Raw genomic sequence first — 19,932 nt, forward strand, 5'->3', positions numbered from 1 at the left:
CGAGAAGACGCAGGTGCTCAACCAAGTGTGACTCGATACTTCCCCCGGAAATACTTGTTTTCGCTTTCGGTTCCTCAACTGGACAGGACTTATAATTAATCGAGTCTTTGTATCCACGATAGTACTGTTCTTGCCTTCGTTCTTTTGATATTAAAATCAAATCGTTTCGTTTCAATCATAACGTATAAGATTATTCATTTTCTTTTTATCCGAGGCTTGTCTCACGCGTACACATGCAATTGTACGCTACGTATATGGTTAGATAGATCGCTTAACCGCAATGTTGGATTGCAAGGTATCGAAACGCATTCTCAAGATCGATCAACTTAACGTCTGGCTTTAACGGAAAAAGTCATCGAGATCTTTCGAGGCCACGATATTGACGCTAGTTATCGAGGTCGATAAAAAATCTTGTATCTTTCGACATCGCCTGTTAAATCAAAAATCATTGTCTTTGAAACGTACGTTTCTAAATCGTCCACATGTTCGGAATCCGACATTAGGTACCACCGAAACGATCCTAATGAATGTTTCATCGGAATCGTTGAAGAGAGAGAGAAGGAGAAGACGAAGAAGAAGAAGAAGAAGAAAACGCGTAAAGCCTTCTAAAAGGGAAGGTATCGCCGTGTTTAGCATTTAATCGTCGGCTCGTCGCCACCGGTGCTTCGTGCGATATGCTCGTACGTTCGATGAACAAATCTAAACGTGCCTTTAACATCCTTTGGTGCCGTATCTGGTATACGACTGATTCGCGTATCGCATATTGCACGCTGCTTGAACGAGTCGTGAAAGTATTTTATGATACGCGTATTAAGATCGAGAGATTTTCCTTATTCCTTTTTCTTTGATCTTTTTTCCTTTCTTCTTTATCGACGATCACTTTGTGAAATCAATATCCAAATTCAGCGATCCCGTCGTGTCTCGATCACTTTCCTATATCCCTTTCCCATTCCAACCTTTCGCTTTTTGTCACCAATCAAATTCGTTATACGAGAAGACTATCGTTCGAGCGTAAGGTAAGACACAGTTGAGAACCTTCTTCTCGCTCGACGCCATCTCCTTTAAACGACCCTAAAGCGGTTGTTTCGCACGTAGATATGTACCTTCATGAATCGCGATAACGAATGGTTCGACCTTGACAATCGTTTCTCTCGAGCATTCGAAACACGTGGGCGTCATACGTTTAAACGTCAACCCTGGAGATGGATATCCTTATGCATTTCAAAGGATCTTCGCCATCTCCCTTGAAGATATTTCGCCGGGTAACTAAGTTATCTATTATGCAAAAACATTGTGGAACAAGGAACTGCACTACCCTTTGCTAGTTCTTTTCTGAAATCTTTGCTGTAAGACTAAGTAATGAATTCGAATAGGGAAAAGTAAGCGAAATACAGCGAAGCTTTCGATGTGAGCGAACGTTTAGACGAGTAAGAAGTATGCTTAGCCGCTCTTCGTTCGTTCTGCTCTCTCTCTCTCTCTCTCTCTCTCTCTCTCTCTCTCTCTCTCTCTCTCTCTCTTGCTCTCTCGGCTACGGGAAAGATAGAGTAGCCAACAGAAGAGGCTGGAGAGTAAAGGGTGCGTGTACGAGAGAGTCAGGAGTGGGGATGACGGAGCGAGGGGGAGGATGGAGGAGGAAGAAGGGCGTAACTGGGCCAAACGGTGGCTGTGTCGCGGTCTAGACACGCCGCGTGGCTGGGAATTAATGCTTCGCCTTTGCCAGACTTTCCTTTTCGCTCCGTAACAAGGTGTATAGTTCCGTCGCCTTCGCCACGCTACGACCGTTCCCTTCCTTCCTACGTACGACGCTCGAGTTGTTCTCCGAACGAGAGACAGGAACCACCTTCCTTGAAAATCTCTCTTTCTGTGTTAAATTCGACTGAAAAAATTGAAACTTAAGAAAATAAGTTAAAATGAATGGACGGAGCACAATCGATAATGTTTCGATTTTTACACAAACGAAAGATTCTTAAAATTAATAATAAACTGTCCCCGTACACTCCTCGTACAAATTATTTGTTTCTCTTCATAAGTTCTACATCCTAACGATTTGACAAGGTTGTAGCGTTAAGTACCATAATGCTCTCATCGAAACGATAACGAATCACGTTATAATTCACAATTTACTTTCCCTGAAAGAAAGCCGGGGAGTAATTGTCAAACTTTTATTACGTCGTAAATCCGTATAAGGGCCACTACTCGAGGGATATCCCTTGGTCGATACACGTTTTATGGATTTCAAGCGGAATGACGAAAAGTTGGCTAATGAGTCAACGACGCGTAAAACCGATACTTTGTATAACCGTCAGGTATATAGACTTTGCGAATTATTACATGGATTTTCTTCCAGATTTGCCGACGTTATTTTTTTTCTTTCTTTTTTCTTTCTTTTTTTCTTTTTTTTTTTTTTTTACAAGTTCACCAGTATCTCAAGTATCGGTGGCGTACCGATCGTATTGTGATCGATCGTATCGATTATTACATAAGGTACTTGTGGCAAACAAGGCTTGGCGGCCGTAACAAGACGCCGATAATTTCTCTTACGAGCAACGGTCTCATTTATCGTAGTGCACGCGATACTAATAGGAAATTTTATAGTCATCTTTTCGAGAAGAGACGTTTAAAAAGAAGACGGGTTTAAAACTAAGAGAAAAATAAATAGATAAATAAGAAAACAAAAAGAAAAAATAAAAAGAAAGCAAGAAGAAGGTAATAAAAAAAATAAAGAAAGACAAAACAGATTTGCTTTCTCGAACGAAAGAGTTACGACGTTTTAGAGAAGATTAGTAGATCGTAATTCGTCGAAGTTAAAAGAGAAAAAAGAAAGAAGAAAAAAAAAAGAAAACCTTCGCAAATGAAAAGAAAGAAAGAAAAAAAAAAAAGAACGTTTAGCTTGCATCGAAAGCAAAGATTCCTTGGAACGTCAACGTGGAGATCTCGAAATATCGCGATCGAAGGCGCGTAGGCGAAGGCGAACGTATGATGGAATTGGTTCTTGCGCAAGAGAAGCATCCTTGAAAGATTCTTTGAGATGACGGCGGTTCCTCGGCGTTGCTCTCAAAATTAGTAAACCTCAGGGAGAGAATCTCTTGATGCTTCTGGTATATACAATACTATGAGATCATTGTGAACGGTGCTTTAGTCTTGCGCAACCGGCTAAGCTAACTGTTAAACTTTAAACGCGGTGTGATCGTGCGTGAATCACCACGTGCGTTGGCATAATTTACGAGCTTCTCGATGCTACAAGGAGAACGAACGAGGGTGGACGAACCTTTTTCTTCCTTCCTGTCTTCAACTCGGTCATCGAATCTTTCTTCCGAACGATTAGATTTACTCGACTTTTCGGTTTTTCTATCTAACCATAAGTAGTCATTCTAGATCGATCAAATAAATGCTCTGAAATTTAAAAAAAAAGAAAAAGAAAAAAACAAAACAAAAAAAAAAGACATTTAAAGTCGCATAGACAAATATTTCCACGGTTTAAGCAATGCTGCACCGTAAGAAGCTAGTTTATGTATTTCTTTTTTATTTTTCTTTTTTTTTTTTTTTATTTCATTTTATTTTCTTTTTTATTGTTTCTTTCGTTTCTTTTTTTCTTTTTTTTTTCTTTTTTTTTATAAAACAGGGATCACCGCCAAGAAGAAGAAGAAGAAGAAGAAGAAGAAGATCCGGAACGTTTATAAACGTTCATACGACGCACATCGCGTCCTAACATAAGCCAGACAGTTGTGTTTACAATACCGTGTCTGGAAAAAGTAATAGGCTTCGATCTATGCTCGCGGCAAGTGGCCAAGCAACTAGTCGCTTCTATAATAGCTCATCTCAACGCTATAAATTTATATCGAGCATATCGTTTTATTTTCATTAATAGAGTTACGATTATCTCGACGTAATTAAGTTATCGTTGTAGCCTAATGATCTTTCTCGAGCTTCGTTATAATCGTTTCAGCTAGGAAAATTTGAAAATCGAGCAAGAGAGAAGATGGACGGCGCGTCTCTCTTTCGTTACGCTTCGACGAATGCAAAAATAGTTTGGCCAGTTGGTTTTCGACCGTGCGAAAAGATTCTCGTGATGCGTTAAGAGAGGTCAGTAGCAAAAACGGGCGTCGAGCCAGCAAACTCGCTCCCGTTTTATATTCGTTCTCTGGCATTCTATCGCCACCGTTAAAACTAACGCACGCGAGGTAACTCGAACGTTCTTCTTTTTCTTTTTTCTATTTCTCTCTCTCTCTCTCTCTTTCTCTTGCTTCTTTTTTTCATTATTATTATCTCCATCGAAGAAAAAAAAAAAAAAAAGAAAGAAAGAAAAAAGAAAAGATTTCCCTCGTCTAATAAAACAAACATCCTTTCCGGTTTTAATAACATCGAAGATAGGATCGAAGAGGGAATTATATTCTGAATTCCGATCGTATTCGTAAGAGGGGGTTGTTTTGAAGAACATGAACGGAGGAAGAATCGAAGAATGATCGAGAGCCGATCGCGTGCTAAACCAATCGCTCGATCGTGACTCGATCGGTACCGAGAAACGAATAACCGCTCTTGCTCGATTCTCGAGCGAAGAGAGCGAGAAAGAGAGAAAGAGAAAGAACGACTCTTATCCCGAAGGCAGATTGAGCGAGAGGGAGTTATACACCGAAAAAGAAAAGCAAAAAGGAACGAGAGAGAGGGAAAGAGACAGAAGAGTCACGGACAACGTTACGTGCATTTTGCCGAGCAGAAAGCCGGCTTTGGCGAACCACATCGAGACTCTCGCTCTCTTTCGCTCTCTTTCGTACTCTTGGAACGTTGCTTTCCGATTGCATTATCGCACGGTGATTAATCGCCGCCCGAGGTGTTCCATTGTCTCTCAGGGACGTCGCGGCGCTCTGACTTCTCTTTTCTCCGCCGGCATCTCGCGGCCTTTTCAGGAAGGTTCGAAAGGAACAACGAACGCAAACAGGCCACTCGTACGGACGGACCACTCGCGTCATGTAACTTCGTCTTTGAGATTGCCGGAAGTTGCAACGTTAACGTTTCGATTACTATCGCTGTGTGTTCCTTTCCGAACTATTTTTCTATTGTTCCTTTCAATTCCAATCAATTAACCCGTTGAAATTCTCGACCGATCGATTAATGTCCACGAGGAGGATAATACGATTGAATTGCATTGATCTAAGCGAATGACGCGAATGGATCATTCATGGATCTTCATGACCATATTGAAATATAGGAAAACTTTCAAACATGTTTTTCAATAGTTATACGAAACACGTCTTGTTGTGACGTAAGCATTTCGATTACTATTGTTGCTCCTTCTCCGACCTATTTTTTCTATTGTTCCTTTCAATTCGAATTAATTAACCCATTGAAATAGTCGACCGATCGATTAACATCTAAGAAAAGGGTCATACGAATGAACTATGTATTGATCCGAACGAAGTAACCAATCGGATCGTTTATTCCTCGATGATCTTTCTGAAATATAGGAAAACTTTCGAACATCTTTCTGAATACTTTCTGTTGACCATACATAGACTAAAAATATAAAACATGTCGACATTACCGACACCGTACGATCTCGTAGGAATGTCGCGAATGTCTCGACGCGTTTATGTACATCGAGAATAGGAATCCTTAAAGGCTACTCTCTCTCAAGAGTTCAGTAAACAATGTCGTCTGTTCCGAACTTGTGGTTAGAATATTGCAAGACATCCGTGTATGCTACTCGCCCGGAGAACAAAAATACTCGGCTTAGCGATGGAAAATCTTGTTTGTCTACTCTCTCGAAATATTATGCTCGTAACTTATCGTTGAATTAAAGTTTTTTATCAAATGAAGAAAAAAAAAAAGAAAAAAAAAAACAAGAAAAAATGGCATTGTGTGACAAGAAATATCGAGAAAGGGAGTGGAACAAGATATACATAATTTTTGTTACTAACCAATACTATAATAGTCAAGGAAGGCGAGAAAAGACCTCGTTCTACTTTTTCATAGATTCTAACAAGAATATTAGCAAGTAAATGGTCGGTGAAACATGTAAATCTCTATTGAATACGAACGAATGAATTGCTCAGAGAAAATTATGAGAGTTCTGTGTATGAACTTTGAACCATAGAAAGTAATACAAAATCCTTCGTACCAATATAACTTGGACTACATAGTGCCTTTGCTCTGTGAGATTATTATCTATCTAGTTTATTAACACATTGACTGGTACTCAATTTTTCAGACTTTATTTAAACCGTCTGTAAGATTTCTTTTTTGACACATTTACAAGACTAATATGTATACTTTCTAATAAGAGTAAAATCTAATGCAAAATCTCCGGGATCTTTTACGTAGAAAATGTTATGAAAAGTATTAGATGAATATATGAATTTATGAAAGAACATTTCGACATGGAACGGTATTAAAAATAAAACGATATTAAAAGTCCTTTTTTAAAAGATATTACGTACGACGGTCGTTGATTTATTACAGGTGGTATCTGTTGGTCATCGATCAGCAATGGCCGCTGCAAGGAATTATTGTCTCAAGGTGTCACGAGAGAAGATTGTTGCGCGTCGAATGCGGCTGCTGCAACGGCTTACTCGGATGAAGATTTGGACAGTGGAAGTCTTTTCTTTTGGAGAGTTCTCGGAGGTGGCGTTCAATGTCGACCTTGCAGAGGTAAAAAAAAAAGAAAAGAAAAGAAAAGAAAAAGAAAGAAAGAAAGAAAGAAAGAAAATTAACTTAAAATTCCAAATCGGAAAGTTTTAATAGGACGAAGAGTGGAAGAATGGTCTTTAAAAGGTAGAGAGAGAAAGAGAGATAGATAGATAGATAGATAGATAGATAGATATAGAGAGAGAGAGAAAGAGAAAGAAGAAAAAAAAAGAAAAGGGCACGTATCGTTTGTTCGCAGAGAGTTGCGCGGAAGTGAAATGCGAGGAAGGGAAAAAGTGCGTGGTGCGGAGGGGAAGGCCTCGATGCGTCTGTAGCCCCGAATGCAAAGCACCGAGAGGGGGTGGCCCGGTCTGCGGAACGGACGGAAGGAGTTATAAGAGCTTGTGCAGGCTCAAGAAGCGAGCTTGTAAGAAGGGGAGCCACGAACTTGCCGTTGCCTACACCGGCCACTGCCAAAGTGAGTATGTATAAACCGAGACATTTTTTTTTTTTTAAGGTGACTACATAGTATGACGTTCTTTTAGCAGCCCGAGTAGTAACAGTACGAGTCCGATCGATTTCAAATATGAATAATTTAAGTAAGAAAGAAAAAATAATAAAACGTCATATCATAGAACAGGATCCCTTTCACTTTTATATCGCTTCTACAAATCGAGGTAATTTATTCGATAAAAAGTATAGTTGAAAATGGTCGATGATATACCGAGGAAAAAGTGATAACGATAGAGAGAGAAAAAGAATAAATGGAAAAGTAAATGCGCCAGGCATATCGGGTTAGACGCTCGAGGGGTTGCACCGCGTAGGAAGGCGTAAAACCTCAAACGGTTTCGACGAAACGGAGCGTCGCAAATTACATAAGCCTCGAAGCCCGGTAAGATCAATGATTCCGAAAGGGATAATCGGCTAACGTCGTCGAGGCGTCGTAGCCTTCCGGCTCGTTATTTTCACCTGCGTTGAGGCGCAGACTCTGTAATCCATTTTTCTCGGGGTAATCATCGACAACTTGGCTGAGTAAAGAGAAAGCAAGGAAGAGCGAGGAAGCGAGAACTTTAAATAAGGATAGATTAAAACATATGCAAAATAGTAGAAACTCTAACGAAAAACGCGATACGTCTAGGACGACACGGGCGGTTTACGACCGTGCGTAATAACGTGTAAAGTGTCGAGCAGGTTCGTGCGCACGGGTCCGGTGCGGCCAAGGTCGGAGCTGCCTGCTGGACCAGAACCTAAGTCCTCACTGCGTGAGGTGCGCCCGCAGGTGCCCGCAAGCGCCCTCGCACCAGCTCGCAGCCGCGCGCCCCGTTTGCGGGGCCGACGGAAACACCTACAAGAGTGCCTGCCACCTGCGACTCGCCGCCTGCCGCGCGGGTCGCGCCATTCCGGTCGCCTATAAGGGCCACTGCAAACGTGAGTCTACCCTTTTATTCTTATCCGTCTTCTTCTTACTACTTATCCCTACAACAACCCTATCATCCAATATCATCCCTTCTTTTCGCAATCAAAAAGATCTCGGCCGGTTAGTCGATTATTGCTCGAGAGAATTCGTATACTCGCGGAATTTCCGGAACAAAGGATGAACATCTTGTTTCGTAATATCTCGCGAACTGAGTAAAGTCGACGAACGGGGAAGATATTTTTACGAGCGAAATATGTTCTGGAAACGATCATCCTCGATGGATGAGATACGCTGCTCGAAATAAAAAGAAAGAGAGAGAGAGAGAGAGAGAGAGAGAGAGAGGAGAAGTAATGCAGCGAGGAGGAATCTGCGATTATGAACGTCGGTCGGTGCATTCCGCGAGTATCCAACGTCCCGCGCGAGGATCCAAAAAGGAAAGAAGGGAAAAGAGACGGTGGTAAAAAACATCGGGAGGCAATCGCAAGATCGTTCCAGGAAGTTCGTCGACCGAGACGCGATCTGCAGGCGGGTAGGCGAGGGAGAACAAAAAATTATAAAAAGAAGAGAGAGCGTGCGCGCAAAAGAAAGATAGGGAGAGAGAAAAGAGAGAGAGGGAGGGAGAAAGAAGGGTGGAGGTAAGATGAACATCATTTTCTGGATCTTCCGTATTAACCATGCAAACCATTTGAAATCAAAAAGACAAAAAGAGAAGTCAGTCTGGAAGAGAGATGATGTAGTTCGTCGCGCTCACGTAAAGCTTTCCGATTCGATGGCGCGTTAATTACTCGGCACTGACGATACAATTGTCACTCGTCCGTACATCCTTCCGTCATTATGTTCCTTGTTCTCTTCCTGTTCCGGCTCTCTCTCTCTCTCTCTCTCTCTCTCTCTCTCTCTCTCTCCCTCTCTCTCTATCTATCTATCTATCTACTTATCTCTTTTCCTCTCTCTCTCTCTCTCTCTCTCTCTCTCTCTCTCTCTCTCTCTCTCTCTCTCTCTCTCTCTCTCTCTCTCTCTCTCTATAAATATCATTTTCAAACAAAATCACCTTCTTCTCGAGAAAAGAGATCTATAGCTTTTATCGACCCTTTGATTCAAGTACCGCCTCGATCTGTCTGACTAGAAAATTACCATCTCGTCGGGAAGTCGATCGTGCGTAATAACTTTTCACGAGAAAGATCGTTACCACCGATTCGTTCCTTGATTCTTTATTTTCTTTACTGTTTTTCAAAGTAGGATATAAATTTCTCGATATGGATGGATACCCTCTGCTTCATCTTGACACAGTTCCTTACGTACGATAAAAGATGAAAATACGACGAGATCTTAAATATCATCGATCTCGATCCTCATTGTAAGAACAATTTCGTTGTTCCGGGTGCCAAAATCGAACTATCGGATAATTTCATCAAGGTCTGGAATGTTACCAAGTCCTATTTATAAAGTGCATACCATCGTGAGCAGAAATAATTGAAATGCATGTCAACGGTCCCAGCTGGCGTAGTCGAAACAGCTGATAGCCGGACGCGTGACTGGTGTCAGAAGGCGTTCGTTAACCTCAAGCGTATTACCAATAAAAAGTTCGAGTCGATTATCCGACGAATTTGCTCGTGAAAGCACTTTTCGTGGAAACATATTTAAAGATGTATGAAAGAGAAGACGAGCGATGACGAATGCACCGATCAAACGATATAAAATCAAAAGTGCAAAGAAGTTATAAAAAGGTGAAAGTCAATGGCACATCGTTGATCGCGAACGATGTAAACTTTTGGGATCGCATAACTGCACCCTTTATAGCCTTTGAGCTATATAATCCCGCGACCGTTTCGTTCGCCGATTCGCGCAAGTAACGCGGAATGCTAATAACAAGGAGGAAGAGCAGCAGCAGGAGGAGGAAGAGAAGAAGACGAAAAAGAAGAAAAAGAAAAAGAAGAAGAAGGATCGAGGGACTCCTCACGCGCGCGTAACCCCGCCCACGCCAATCGGTCGCGCGCACGTTTCTTCTCGCAACAGCTATGTCCTCGTCGTCCTCGTCCTCGTCCTCGTCCTCGTCCTCGTCCTCGTCGACGCCGTCGTCGTCGTGGTCGTGGACGTCATTGTATTTAAATGGCCAGGAGGCAGCAGCTGGTCGGCTCTTAACCTATCGCTTCGCACTGTAGAAGCCTCGAAGAAGAAGAAGAAGAAGAAGAAGAAGAGAAAGAAGAAAAAGAAAGGAAGACTCTCCTTCTCATCGACTTCGACCTCCACCTCTTTCTCTTCAATTTCGTCGTCATCCTCCTCCCTCTCTTCTTCTTCTTCTTCTTCTTCTTCTTCTTCTTCGTCTTCGTCCTCTTCTTCTCTTTTTTCTTCTCCATCTCCTTCTTTTCGATAGGTGCCGCGTGTAACAGCCGCGAGCGTGTGCGTGCGTTATTTTAAGAATCGCGAGCGCGAGGTGCTTGCACTTGGCGCTGACAGAGGGAGAGCGGCCCAAGCGGTTCCTCCTGCTGTTGCTCTTGCTCTTGCTTTTAAGCGTGGAACGCTCAACCACCGACCGACCGACCGACCGATATTTTCCATCCACGTTACAAACAAAATTTTTGTCTTCTGAAATCGTTTCAATTTCTAATCATTCCCATTATCGTTTTAATCGTAATATCTTTCAAATAATTGTTAAACAAGAAAAAGAAAAAGAAAGAGAAAAGGATAAGAAGAACGTTGGAAATACTGTGAAGAATTTGCTATCGAACGGTATCAAAGATTCAAAAACGTTTTATGGCGGACGACTTGCATCGAGAATATTTGTACAAACGCGCGCAATAACGTGCGCCAGCTCGAAGCGAACGTGTGTAAGGGCGTGTCCTTGTGACGTCCTTGCCCTACGGTCGTTCACCGTACGCACGCATGCACGCACCGGGCGAGCGCCCACGCAAACTCGCGTCTCTTTCTTTCTCTCTCTCTCTCTCCTTCTCTTTCTTTCTTTCTCTCTTTCGAGCCCAGGACACGCACTCTTTTATGTTTACGACATTAACGGCTCTCTCTCTCTCTCTCTCTCTCTCTCTCTCTCTCTCTCTCTGTCCCTTTCTCCTCCCACCTTTCTCAGAACTAAAAATAACGACGGTGCGTTTCGTGAATTCGGGGTACATCGATCAAGCCACGATCAAGCCACGATCACGATACGAAAGTCGACTCGCGCATCGAATATATCGAAGAACGACGTTCTCGATGCATCGAAAGAAGAGTCTTGTAAGAGAGCGTCTACATTCGTCACTTTTATTAAAAATTCCCTTTTACACTAAATTTCTCCAGACTCGTAAGTAAGTGAACGCATATACGCATTAGTTACGTTATGCAGAACAAACGATAAATTATATGAGATAGTATTAATAAACATGTCAAATAAAATAGTAGAGTAATGTTTGTTATATCGAGAAAAGTAGTTGTAACACAAAAGCACATTTGGTATCGTGAAAATGACCAGATCTTCGCTTGCAAATTGAATAATAGAAGGATCTACCATATAGCTTTCGAAGATCTATTCTAAAGCAACAAAGTCTGCCTGAATATGTTCGTCAATTTCGAAATTCGTCAAACTTGCGATAGAAAACTTCTAAAAAGAAAGAAAAGAACAGGTGGGCCATTCTGCATTAGGGTTTATGAATCTCTCTTTCTTTCTCTTTTTTTCTCCCCCTTCTCTCTCTCTCTCTCTTTCTCTATACTTCTTTCTCTTTTCTCCAATGCCCTCAGCCATCTTCGAATTCTCTGGACGTTCGCATTCATCGATGCATGCCTCCAACTCGAATACCTCTTTACAGCGTGTCGAGCTTCTCCTTTCCTCACGTTTCTTCTATTCCAACCCCACGCATTTCTTTTTTTCTTTCTCTCTCTGTCTCTCTCTCTCCCTCTCTCTCTCTCTCTCTCTTTCCTTCTCTTCCCATGCGCGAAACGGTCATCGTGTTCGTTGTCATCGGCATCGTGCAGTTCTATACTGTAAACAAGCTGCGAAAAAAAGCTTCGGCTGTATGCAAACCACGGCTTGCTGACTCTCCGTGACCATGTTTTACATATCGTCCTGGTTACAGAATAATACTGGTTCGGCTTGGAATCGAGCTAAGCCACGAGCCTTAACAAATTTATCGGTTAAATTCGAAATAATATTCCATTTTACACGCATGGAGACGAAAAGTACTAAGGAAGAGTGGAAGAAGATGAGAGAAAAAGGAGAAGGAGGTACGCGTACGGTCGGCATACCAGGCACCGGTAAAAAATGATGGTAGGTCGATGCACCCTGTGTCCGAGTCTCGCAACGTCTCGCAGCATTATTTTCTTGCTCTTTTAGCTAATGACATAGCCGCGAAACGTTTCTCCGAGCTCGGTCTCGGTCGCACGATCGTTAGACAGCTCGGCAAATATCACCAGACGTATCTATCGGGCGAAAATTAGTTTCTTCCGTGTTGCACACTCCCTCCTCTAGTTTCTCCTCGTACTTGTACCACCGTCGTCGTCGTCGTCGTCGTCGTCGTGGTCGTCGTGGTCGTCATCGTCATCGTCATCGTCGTCGTCGTCGTCGTCGTCCTCGTCGTCATCGTTATCGTTGTCGTCGTCGTCGTCGTACCAACGGAACTAGAAGAAGAGGAGGAGGAGGAGAAAAAAATATTATTCGCATTTACTAGTCGAGTGTGAACCGTCCACGAACTATCTGACTATCGGACTATCCCTGTCGCTTCCCTTTCCTGTTTCTTTTTCTTTCTCTGTCTTTCTTTCTGTCATTCTCTCTGTCTTTCTCTCTCTCTCTCTCTCTTTCTTTCTCTCTCCTTCTTTTCTTCTTCTTCCTTTCCCTACGTGCACTATCGAGTATGCGAAAATAATAGTCGATTCTTACCACGTTGAACGATATTCCGAGCACGCGCGTGAGCCGATCCAAACAACGATTCGAACAGACGATTCGAGGAAACAAGGTGGAAGCTCTTCGGTGCAAGGAAACGCTCGTTATATAATAATACGATATCGAGTATTATTCTCGAATTTAAAAATAAGACTTCCAATCTAATTCTTCTTTCTTGCAAGACACATTTACCCGTGTTTTATATCGGTGAATTTCGGAGAGAGAGACTCGCTTACCATTTCCCAAAGACTCGAAAGGGCCATTTTTTTCTTTCTCCCCTTTTTCTCGAGACTCGCCAAAGGAGCGAACGTAAATGAGTAAACAAACCACAGCCGGTTTAGCGCGACGAGGTGTCGCGGTGCAAATAATCGTCTTTCTCGAAGATCCGAGGCGCGAAAGTGCACGTGTCTGCAAATATACCTTCTTTAATATGTGCACGGAACGAACCATCCGAGCTTTCCTTTCGGACACTCCTTCTCCTTCTCTACTCTTTTACCGCCTCTTTTCTCGCTCTCTTCCCTCATCGAGATTCTCTTCGCGCCACTCGAGGATAAGCCACCATCAACGAACGCGTCGAGTGATTTCCTCATCCTCTTTTAATTTTTTTTATTTATCTTTTCGCTTTTTTCTCTTTTTTTCCTTTTTTACTCCTTTTATCTCTTTCTTTTTCCACCTACTACGTATCTTCTCCAGATTTTCGACCTTTTTTTGAATATATATATATATATATATATATATATATATATATAAATTCTTTTTTGTTCCTCTTTCGACCACGATACAGCGAGATGAACGAGAGAGGCACTCCTCTCGGAATGGGTCGTACCTTTGTGAATCACGCAATTGAAAAGGAAACAAAGCTCGTGGTACCACCCGCAGTCCAATCGACGTTAACGATGCTGTGTCAATGTCATGCGAGATTGAACGTTCAATGACCCTCCCCTCTTTCCAAGCCATTGCATAACGTCGTAGCTAGGAACGATCTCGCGGTCGTTAGACGTATGTAACATAGAAGCCGAGCATTAGGCTAATCGAGTATAGCACGATGACGAGGGTCGTTCCACGCGTCGTTTATTAACGATTTTTCTATTAGAACTAGGCGTCTTTCGGTCGGAAGATCGAGTTACTCTCTATCGTCGGATTAAAGTAGCCTTATCCAGAATATTTATTATTATTTCCTATAGAGAAAAAAGAGAAAGAAAGAAAGAAAGAAAAAATAAAGAAATCTTTCGAGAATGACATAGAGAAGGGAAATAAATGGCTAAGTTCGTCGTTAGGTACCGTATCCTTTTCTCCCCCCGTTCACTCCGTGAGAAGTAGGTTATTGACCCAAGTAGGTGTAACGACTTATTATTGCGGCAATCGTCTACACGGTCCACGCGGTCGAGGCAACCTCGTTAAGCTATGAGTAGTACGTAGAACAATTTTGCCGGTGATCGTTCCTCTTATTTTACTATTCAACTTTGAAATAGTTCGTATCTTTGAAAGTAGAATAAAAACGATCGAATAGGATAGATCATTTGGTTTGTAGGTGTGACGGTTAACGAGTCGCGCGCTTTTCCTGTTTGTTCCGCAGAGAACGCGGATTGCACGACGATTCGCTGTCGAGAGGGGCAGACCTGCCTGACGGAGATAAAGTCCGGTCGGCCGCGTTGCGTGACCTGCACGTACCGTTGCCCCCGGAAGCGGGAGCGCGTCCGGAACCGGACGCACCGCGATCGTGATCGGGATCGAGATCCATCGACGACCATGCTGTGCGCGACCAACAACATCACCTATCCCAGCTGGTGTCACATCGTCAAGGACGCCTGCGTCACCGGCTTCGTTCTCGAGACGCGACATGCCGGACCCTGCAACGCCTACGACACGTCTCCCCTTTATATCGGTGAGCAACCAATCCAACGAGGCTCGAGCCTACACGTCACCCACACTCACGCACGCACGCACGCACGCACGCACGCATGCACGCATGCACGCATATACACGTATACACACATAAAGATAAGTAAAGACTCTATTCGTAGAATCGTTGATATTCCGTGCTCTAGGCTTCCAACTATAAAGGACGCTTAGTTTATTTTTATCCAGCTCGTTTCGGATCGACGACGAATCGTTTATTTTAGATTTCGCCATCACCACTACCACTACCACCACCACCACCACCACCACCACCACCATTACTACTACTACTACTACTATTACTACTATTACTACTACTACTACTACTACTATTACTACTACTACTACTACTACTATTACTACTACTACTACTACTACTACCCATCACCATCACCACCAACATCACCGCGAGAAAACTTATGCTCTCCCTGTTTGTCTATACTTTCGTCTAGGCTACCGTCGATCTATCCATCTTTTTTACTTGCTTACTTTATTTATTTCTTTTTTCTTTTTCTTTCTTTCTTTCCTTCTTTCTTATTTCTTTCTCTTCTTTTCTCTTCTCTTCTCTTCTCTTCTCTAGTACTCTCAGAACATGGCGTGGGCCATTCAAGCGCCGTCCGCTTGAACGACCGATCGGCAGGGTAATCCAGCGTGGAATTCGCCTTGCTCGAGTCGCGTCTGCAAATAAACGCGCCCACGCAACCAACGCACCACGGCCTCCGAGAAATAGCCAAGCGTCGAAACCGGCAACGAGATCGGAGAACCGGAAAGGAATCGAATAGAAATTTCTCGCACTCTTTCGCGGATTCTTTTCCCGTTACCGCATATGTATTCCAATCACTTCAAACTTCTTATCAAATTTTTCTTTAAATCGCGATCGAATTCGATGTAACACCGTTCTTTCTTATCTCTTTTCTTCTTCTTCTTCTTTTTTTTTATTTTATTTATTTTTTGTTTTGTTTTGTGTGTGAGTATGTACGCGCGCGCGCGCGTGTCTTTTTATTTTTTTTATGCCTATCTTTTCAAAGTTTTCAATCGTCGAGCAAAGCGCGGGACGAGCAGGTAGGAAATCGATTTGCACGACAAAGCACGTAACAATAGTAGTCGCGCTCTTCGCCCCTTCTACCTAGCAGCAGCTAGCGCACTCGTGCGCGCCGGTGCGAGCGTGTGTTGGAGAGATGCAAGGACCTGTTGCGCGTGTAACACGGAAGTGGGAAAGTCGCTCGTGCATCGATTCATAATAGACTATTTCTTTTGTCGTCGACGCGATTAGGATCCGTGTTAGCCTATTCAAAGAGACTACGATTCGTTTCCCGATCGGAATGTTTTGTGTTCTTTATTTACTTTTTTTCTCTTCTCTTGTCTTCTTTTTTCCTTCTTTTTGTTTCGTTTTGTTTCCTACATATTTTTCATAAAACAAACCAACCCGTGAAAGGTGTGCAAGAGGCGAAACATGAATTTTTTGTTACAGAAGAGGACAATACGTCGAGCAACTATGGCGTAGATTTGGCTGACGAGGAAAGGAAGATTTCAGAGGTAGACTCAGAATCCTCTCAGACTTTCCAACCGCATCGTTCATTGGCATCGACGTAGCGCGCTTAGAGGTTTAACACGCTGAATGGTAGGATAGATAAAATGCAACCAACTCGAATCGTCCTCGCGAACGACGAGACGAATCGAAACCAAGAATTGTCCCTCTTTCGTCTTGAACGATCCCTTTCACGAAAATTCCATGACTTTGATATGTCCGATATGTATGTATATATTTGTGTGTGTGTATATGTGTATATATATAAAAATATACATATACACGCATACGATATATACATGTATGTATGTATGTATATATCGGTGAGAGATGTAAGAGTGAAAGGGAAAGACAGGATGCATACATATATATGTATGTATGAATGTATGTTTGTATGTATGTATGTATGTATGTATGTATGTATGTATGTATGTATGTATGTATGTATGTATGTATGTATGTATGTATGTATGTATGTATGTATGTATGTATGTATGTATGTATGTATGTATGTATGTATGTATGTATGTATGTATGTATGTATGTATGTATGTATGTATGTATGTATGTATGTATGTATGTATGTATGTACGTACGTATGTACGTACGTACGTATGTCTCTTGGAGAGAAGCTGGGTACACTCGTACGGTGAGATAAACGGTCAAAGAGACAGGATCTCGTTTGATTTTCGAAAGAAAATCAAGAAGACTTCTTTTAAATCCCCGAATAACGTGGAATACGAAGAAGAAGAAGAAGAAAAAGAAGAAGAAGAAAAATAAGAAGAAGAGATAGAAGCAGAAATAGTAGAAGAAGAAGAAAAAGTAAAAGCAGAAGTAGAAGAAGTAGAAGAAGAATAAGAGGAAGAGGAAGGTTGGAAGAGAAAATCACCCACCGAAAATAAAATCTGGAGAAAGTCGAGTCACGAGAGGCGACGATGCACCACCACAAGAGAATTCTTCGATCGCGACGAACGCTCGAGAAAAACACGAAGGATGATAAATAAAAGAGCCGATAAAAGGTATCGCGCGCGTGTCCCACCGACGACTCTTCTCGGCGTAATATATACATATATATACTATACCTGTTCGCTCTTAAAACTCGCTTCTTTTCTTCGTCGTCGTCATCGTCGTCGTCGTCATTCAAAATGTCGTGGAACGCGACCGCGTGAAAAATTCACGAATCACGGACGAGAACGATAGATCGCGAAGGAAGCGAAATATTAGCCCTTTTTTCTTCCTCCCACGTCCTCCTCGTCCACGCATTGTTATCGAGGATAATTAGCTGCATGTTTACTATTTACATTAGATAGACGAGTAATTTAGCGCGAATCAATATTTATTCTTTCAATTTATGCGAGGTTGGACGCACGGCTATCCGATTGGACGATCGAGAAGAACGCGATTCTTCATAGAAAAATGTTTCGATGATCCACGAACGTTTCTTTATTATCCTTTAATAAAAGTCACAATTTTTCTTTTTTTCTCTTATAATCTCTATTATTTAGATATGTATTCGTCAGGTATTGTAAAACGCGTTGCATTATCAATTGTACCTCTAAATCGAAAGACATCATTTAACCAAACTACGAAATGACTCGAACGCAAGAAACTTTCTTTCTTTTTTTTTCCTTTCTTTCTCAGCTTCGATCGTCCAAAGTGTGCCTCCTCCTTCTTCTGACGACAGTAGTATCGCCGTCGTACTTAATTTATTAATAACGACGAGGTTGCGAGCTCGGGAATTTTTGCGACGCCACGATGGCGGCTCGACGACGATGAGGACTCGCCTCTGACACATCGCGACGTCACCAGAGGACCACTTTCTACCTGTTTTCTGCGTAACGACGATAGCCACGAGACTGATAGAGAGAAAGAGTAAGAAAAAGAAAAAGAAAGAGGGAGAGAGAAAGAGAGAGAGAGAGAGAGAGAGAGAGAGAGAGAGAGAGAGAAAGAGGGACAATCGTCTCGATTTAACATTTCGTCTCTTCTTTTCTCCAGAAAAATATCTCGGAAAGTATTCTATTCTTCTCTTCGTAGCTCGTAAACGTACGAGTTGAAAAATCGACGATCTGCAAATAGGAACGCATATTTCGCGGTCGATTGAATTATGGTTCGTCGATCCCCTCGGACATATATCAGAGGGAAAGAGAAAGAGTAGGAAAGAGAGAGAAAGAAAGAGAGAGAGAAAGAGAGTGGGAACAGCATACACAGTTTGCGGACGGTCGAGATCCGAGGTAAAAGTTTCACGAGAGGAATTTATCGGTCACAATAATAATACTCGTCTCTCTCTCTCTCTCTCTCTCTCTTTCTCTTCCTCTTTCTCTTTCTCTCTCTCTCTTTCTCTGTTTACTGTTCTCAGACTCTGTGGGCTCCCTCTTGCTTTTTCCTTGATTATCCCACGAGAACACAAATTTCTGGAATGTAAACTTCTTCGAGTTCTCGTCGCCGCCGTTCTCGTTGTCGTCGCGAAACGATTAACGTTCCTGACAGTCTCAAAACTGTTCCAGGAAAAAGAAGAAACCTTACGACGTGGATATACCCTTCTATGCTCGAGGTAGAATGATTCGAGAACTCGCCATGCCGAGTCAAACGTTATTAAATCGGATTTGCTAGGGCTTTCGAAGGGATAAGGAAATACGGAAGAAAACAAAAAAACAACAAAAAAGAAAAAAAAATAAATAGATAAACTGTTCAAAAACAATTAGAGGATCGCTAATATGAACCAAATTTATAACATTAACCAAGTGAATGAAAGGGAAGAAAAAAAAAGTGATCCGGAAAACTATGAATTGATTTTTCATCGCTTATGCGACGATTATATGCATTTATAATCCCAAAAATAATATACCGTGTTAATAGTGATAACGGTTGCAATATGCGATCCTCTAATTGTTTGGAGCAGTGTACATATATATATAATTTTTCATTCTCTCTCTCTCTCTCTCTCTCTCTCTCTCTCTCTCTCTCTCTCTCTCTCTCTTTCTCTTTCCTTCTTTTTCACTCGAGAATGAAAGCATGATTAACCGAAGTACGAACGCGCAATATACTCTTATTAAAAGGCACGTACTTGTCACATTGAAAATAGTATCCCTCCTTATTCATCTCTTTATCTTGTATCAATGTTATATTCGTGGGAGGAAGAGTGTCATGATTCTTCTATAACGAAATTTCCAAATGGATGTCGTGCATGTATGTCTAATATTCTTTCAATGCGTTCTTTAAATATATATGTACTATATGACGATATTACCGCAGTCTCATTCAATTAAGATACGTTGTAATACGTTTTAATGTGGACAACGTATAATTAAAAAAAAAAAAAAAAGAATGAAAAAATATGTATAAAAGTATAAAAACAAAATTAACGCGTATGTCTTCTTTAAATATGGAAAAGGAAAAAGAAATAATAACGATATATGGTAAAAAAAAGAATAGAAAGAAACTTATAGTTCGAATGAAAATTACGATGATATAGTTCCTCTACTTATTATTATATATGACGTAAATTCTGTGTAAATTATTATTTTATCATTATCGTCTTCGTCATCTTCATCGTCATTATTATTATTATTCTTATTATTATTATTATTATTATTATTATTATTATTA

The 19,932-nt window shown here is 41.6% G+C and overlaps 1 protein-coding gene across 3 annotated transcripts in view; it reads left to right on the plus strand.

Annotated features, from left to right (window-relative positions):
* Positions 1-16,766, plus strand: part of LOC122633016 (follistatin-A) — a 23,299-nt gene extending 6,533 nt beyond the window's left edge. Inside the window, exons 2-6 of one of the 3 annotated variants that reach the window (XM_043820449.1) lie at positions 6,457-6,645; positions 6,881-7,099; positions 7,813-8,049; positions 14,476-14,784; positions 16,270-16,761. In XM_043820449.1, coding sequence (XP_043676384.1) covers positions 6,457-6,645; positions 6,881-7,099; positions 7,813-8,049; positions 14,476-14,784; positions 16,270-16,391 — 1,076 coding nt within the window. In that variant the 3' untranslated portion in view covers positions 16,392-16,761. Of the gene's footprint in view, positions 1-6,456; positions 6,646-6,880; positions 7,100-7,812; positions 8,050-14,475; positions 14,785-16,269 lie in introns of all 3 variants that reach the window. The other 2 variants (XM_043820457.1, XM_043820467.1) reach the window with 2 other exon arrangements.
* Positions 16,767-19,932: the final 3,166 nt, after the last annotated feature.

The sequence above is a fragment of the Vespula pensylvanica genome, chromosome 1, assembly GCF_014466175.1.
Source record: "Vespula pensylvanica isolate Volc-1 chromosome 1, ASM1446617v1, whole genome shotgun sequence".
NCBI classification, from domain to species: domain Eukaryota; kingdom Metazoa; phylum Arthropoda; class Insecta; order Hymenoptera; family Vespidae; genus Vespula; species Vespula pensylvanica.